This window comes from Myotis brandtii, unplaced genomic scaffold, assembly GCF_000412655.1.
Source record: "Myotis brandtii unplaced genomic scaffold, ASM41265v1 scaffold456, whole genome shotgun sequence".
Classification (NCBI taxonomy): Eukaryota; Metazoa; Chordata; class Mammalia; order Chiroptera; family Vespertilionidae; genus Myotis; species Myotis brandtii.
Window position 1 is genome coordinate 5,567,275 of NW_005367431.1, and position 4,984 is coordinate 5,572,258.

Sequence of the window (4,984 nt, forward strand, 5' to 3'; positions counted from 1 at the left end):
CTGGTCACAAGATAATTCCTGACGCCAGTGAGTCTGGAGGTCAGACAACAGCAAATTGGGGAACAAGGCGGCACTAATTCCTTACAAGTTTCCCTTGAAAAATCTTTTGCTTTAAAAAAAAGAAAGAAAGAAAAGCTTCTTTGCTGTTCAGGGATTTATGACCTCGGAGGAACTGTGGGTTCGAAGTAGTGTTGGGGCTGTGGGTGGACTGGCAGGGGGCAGGGGAGCTCAAAGAATCTGGGGCGCTGCCAGGAAAAGGCAAATTCTTAAAGTTAATGGTTTTAAGTGATTTTTGAAATCCTTGCTGGCAAAGAGGCCCGCCTCTCCCCAGTATCAGCGCTTCCTCATTCTTTGAATCCACGACTCCGCGGTATTCGGCGTCAGACCAGCCGAAGAAAGCCTGTTTGCAATTTAACCGCGCTGTGAACGCCCAGGGTCGGCGCAGGCGGGGCCTCGGCGGGCTGTTTTGCATAAAGGGGCGTGTCTTCCAGCCGGGCTCTATAAGTACCGGCCTCGGCAAGCGTGCACCCATAGCAAGCTGCTGTAGGAATTTCTTTAGCTCTCTCGACCTTGGGCACTTCCAACCTCATCCCTCAACATGAAGGCGTTAAGCCCGGTGCGCGGCTGCTACGAGGCGGTGTGCTGCCTGTCGGAACGCAGCCTAGCCATCGCGCGGGGCCGCGGCAAGGGCCCGGCAGCCGAGGAGCCGCTGAGTCTGCTGGACGACATGAACCACTGCTACTCGCGCCTGCGGGAACTGGTACCCGGAGTCCCGCGAGGCACTCAGCTTAGCCAGGTGGAAATCCTGCAGCGTGTCATCGACTACATCCTCGACCTGCAGGTGGTCCTGGCCGAGCCCGCCCCTGGACCCCCGGACGGCCCGCATCTTTCCATCCAGGTATGCGTGAGCGTGCGCGGGGAGCCAGGGTTAGGTTAGGGCTGAGCGCCAGGGCTGGGATGCTGCTGCACCCCTCGAACTCCCAAGTGCCATGCTTAACTCTTCTAACCTCTTTTTCTTTTCTCTCAGACAGCGGACCTCTCTCCGGAACTTGTGATCTCCAACGACAAGAGGAGCTTCTGCCACTGACCTGGCCGTCCCGGCGCCTCCAGGTGAGTATCCCCACCTTCTCGGGGGTTGTGGGGATGGGGGCGCGGTGGTGATTGAACAGTAAATACTGGAACTGGAAGGCCTTTTAAGGGATTATATACCCCCTCTGTTTAGAGAAACCAAGGCCAGAGAGGGGCAAGTAACTTGACCGTGGTCACATCAAATGAATGACGGAACCCATTTTCATCCCTGTGCGCGTTTCAACCTTAAACGCACGTTGCTATTGCCCTCCCCCAGTGGCCAGAGATCCAAGAAAGGACGCGCAGGTCCGACTAAATAGCCGTTCAGTTAGTAGTTTGGAGTCGTAAAGGGAGCCCTCCCAACTGGTGTCAATTCCAAGAGGGAGGGGTGGTGCAAGCTCCGCCTGTGGTCCTTTGGCGCCAACTGGGTGGGGGTAGCGTGGGGCGCGGAGTTATCAGCTGGAGGTAGAGACCAAGTTTCCTCCTTGGCGCCGGCCAGTCTGCGGACGGCCCCCGCCTCGGCGCGCTCGGCGGAAACTGACGGCTCTCTGGTCTTTTTTCCTCCCCCACCCAGAACGCAGGTGCTGGCGCCCGTTCCGCCTGGGACCCCAGGACTCTGTGGCCGGAAGCCCAAGGGCATGGATGGACCCCAGCCTCTCCCTGCCCACTTCACTTCCCAAACCCCTGCCTCGAGGCTGGACCTGGTGCCCGGGAGCGAAGGACTGTGAACTTAGGTGGCCTGAAGAGCCAGAGCAAGCTCTGGGCACCGACTGGGCAACGTCACCCAGCCCCACCCCACCCCCAAGTTCTAAAGACTGTCAGAGTGTGGAGGGGTGTGTGGTGGGGGGGACAGTGGCTGCTCCAAACTCTGCCAAGGCCAGCAGTAGAGCTGGCCTTCTGGTCTCGGAAAAAGGCTGTTGCCCCGATTATGAACTCTATAATAGAGTATATAGCTTTTGTACCTTTTTTGCAGGAAGGTGACTTTCTGTAACCATGCGATGTATGTTATTAAACTTTTTATAAAAGTTAACATTTTGCATAATAAACGGTTTTTAAACACTTGTGTGTATAATTTGATTCCATCAGTGCGAACACTCTCACAAGGCTGAATTTAGGGGAAATAAATGTTCTTGGAGTCTGGGGAAAGCAAACATTTATTCTCTTTTAAAGGAGATGGGAAAATGCCCAGCTAACAGTGGGGTGGAGGGAGGGGAGGTAGAAAGGGCTCAGGACGGGAGCCCTACATTCATTGAAGGTTGGCGCAGAGAATATCCTGGGCCTCTGGCTAAGGCCCAAGAGGGGCTGTGACCCACCATTAGCTCACCCAGCAAGTTGGGCGCTCAGGATAGAAATCAGGTCTGCGGTCCCAGTTCTTAAGTCCCTTGGGGGCTTTTGTGCTATGCTAGCAGATGCCTGTCGCCTTCAATCCATTACTTATTCATGCCTTTCTAGCAGGGGATGTGGAAGAGGAGAGCCTCACCTGGTGCCCAAACAGGTGGTGGTTCATAGACCCACTTCAGAAATGAACAAACGGGTCACTGGGTCTGGTTTCACTTCCCTCCGCCTGCTCTCTGCTTTGGCTTCCCCTTGGGCTTCCAAAATTGGGAAACAGGAGAGGGGTGTCTTCCCTCAAATCCCCAAACCTCCTGATCAGGATTTTTGGTGCTGGTTGGGAAATACTGGCACCGATCTCTCCTCTACCATCAGGTAGTTGGAGACTTTGACCCTGAACTGGGAATTGGAATAGAGGCCCTCCAGCCTCATTCCTTCTGGCGTTTCCTTCCCAAACACCTGCATTGGGAGCCTTCTCTGTGAGCAACCATTTTCATTCCTATTTCAGAAATGGAGAAACTGAGGTTCAATGGATAATGGGTCAGAGCCAGATTATCACACACAGCCCCTTGAGAGGCAGAGATGGAATTTTAATCTTAACTACAGTGACTGCCTGACATTGTGACAGGAGCAGGGCCTGAGACTGGATATTCCATGGGGCCAGGCCCCCAACCCATGCCCCTTTGCCCCCTACCTGGCAGCTCCCCAGGTGGGTTCCACCGGCATCTGGCCTCACTAGATTCCCGTTTATGATATGATCTCATCTGTGTGTTGGCTCCTGGCATGAATTAGTTCAATATTTCATAACAAACAGCTCACGTCATCACCACCCTTAACGCTTTAACCCTGGTGAGCTTTCAGGGGTGAACAGGGGCGTGTGGTGGGGAGGCAACCAACCTGTCTTTGCCAGCTATCCTCCCAGCCACCCGGTGGTTCTCAACCTGTTTTCTGGTCTCCTCTGATGATCTGATGGAAGGTATGAACACTCTCTTCAGAACATAAACACATACAACTTCGCAGAGCAATAGCCGATCTCCAATCCCCTGGGAAGCCCTCAGTCTTTCATATGAGGAACTCTTACCTCAAGACAAGAGGTACAAGACCCAGGCTGGGTCTACCTTGGATCATTAGTTGGGTGTGCTGTACTGGCTCTGGAGACAGCCACACCAGGGTGCAAATATTTGCTCTGCCACATACTGGCTGTATAACTGAGCCTCAGTTTTCACATCTGTATAAACTCGCTGATCTTGAGGATACGATTCTGAGGCACCTAGCCCCACATTACACCATTAATTGCAGTAGAGCCAGGCACTGAGCTCAGCATTCTGTACCTTTTTTGCCACAGTATGCTGCTTCCTGCTTGCTCAGAAGTGTGGGGCTGTGGAATGCTAGAAAGAGCAAGCCACTTCACCTCCCCAAGCCTCTCTGCTCCCTTGCCCAGCAGCTGGTGGTTCTCGTAATGCTGCCTCCCTGGACAGAAGATAATGGTGGGAAAGTTCTTTGAAATGCATCACACACCTACAAGGTATTATTAAGCTAATTCCAAGGAAATTGCCTGTTAGGTCTGCTGAGACTGAGCTGTTCAGGTGGCTGAGACAAAAGCTGAAACCAGCACACCAATTCATTAGTCCTTAGAGAGTGAAAGCAATTTAGCCCTAAGGTCAGAAAACTCTCAGAAAAGAGCATAATGTCTTCTGTCATAATCACCTATCCAGTGCCTACCAAGTGCCAAGCTCTATTTTATCTTAATATTTTTCTAATCCTTATCAAAATCCATAAAAGTCTCATTTCCACTTCACAGAGAAAACAGACCCACAGAGGCTGAATAACTCGATCCAGGTCACACAGCAAGGATTTGTAAACCCATCTCCATCTCGCTTCAAAGCCATGTTCGCGCCTCTGCTCCAGGCCGGCTTTCCCCTCACCATCCCCTGGGCCTGGCACAGACTAGGTCTCCAGCGGGTGCTGGCTGAACAAAAGACCTAAGACCACCCTAGGTCTCCTTTTCATTTGTAAAAGGATGATGATACCTCCCTTGCAGGTTTTGGTTCATGTCAAAGATAACACGCCTAAAGCATCCACCAGGCTCTCTGAAATACAAACTTCACTCTTAATTGCGTGTCTCAACGTGCATTACACATCAGCTCTCATATGCGGACATTTGGAAGAAATTTTTACTTTGTAAAAAAAAAACAAAAAACAAAAAACAAAAAACACCCACACAAAACAAACAAAAGAACAGACTTGGATCAGGCACAGTAACTTGCCCGCGTCCACACAGCTCTTAAGCCACAAGACAGGGGCTCGAATCCATGTCTTGTGACACGGGACGTGGTGGTGCCCATTGGAGAAGGCCATTTATATAGCTCCTCCGAGCCGGGGGTGCGCTGGACAACCTCCAATGATCTGTCTCCCGGGCCTCACCACCTCTCACAGCCACCCCTCTTCTCCAGGCCCCAGGCTGCACCCTAAAACCTCCTGTCGCTCTTTCCCTCTGAGATGCTGCTCAGGGTGCCCGCTGCCCGCTGCCCGCTCCCCGCCCGGCAAGAAGAGAGCCACTCTGCAAGGAGGGCTGCTCGCAGGC

The 4,984-nt window shown here is 52.6% G+C and overlaps 1 protein-coding gene across 1 annotated transcript; it reads left to right on the plus strand.

The window, feature by feature from the left end:
* Window positions 1-240: 240 nt before the first annotated feature.
* Window positions 241-2,129, plus strand: ID3 (inhibitor of DNA binding 3, dominant negative helix-loop-helix protein). Its single transcript, XM_005875218.2, has 3 exons — window positions 241-898; window positions 1,028-1,110; window positions 1,643-2,129. The coding sequence occupies exons 1-2, from the start codon at window positions 599-601 to the stop codon at window positions 1,085-1,087; spliced, it is 360 nt and encodes a 119-aa protein (XP_005875280.1). The 5' UTR covers window positions 241-598; the 3' UTR covers window positions 1,088-1,110; window positions 1,643-2,129.
* Window positions 2,130-4,984: the final 2,855 nt, after the last annotated feature.

Bases quoted from the DNA above. Each gene is read 5' to 3' on its own strand.
- ID3 (XM_005875218.2), top strand. From the start codon at position 599: ATGAAGGCGTTAAGCCCGGTGCGCGGCTGCTACGAGGCGGTGTGCTGC. The intron at 899-1,027 runs GTATGCGTGAGC...CTTTTCTCTCAG, and splicing joins GCCCGCATCTTTCCATCCAG to ACAGCGGACCTCTCTCCGGA.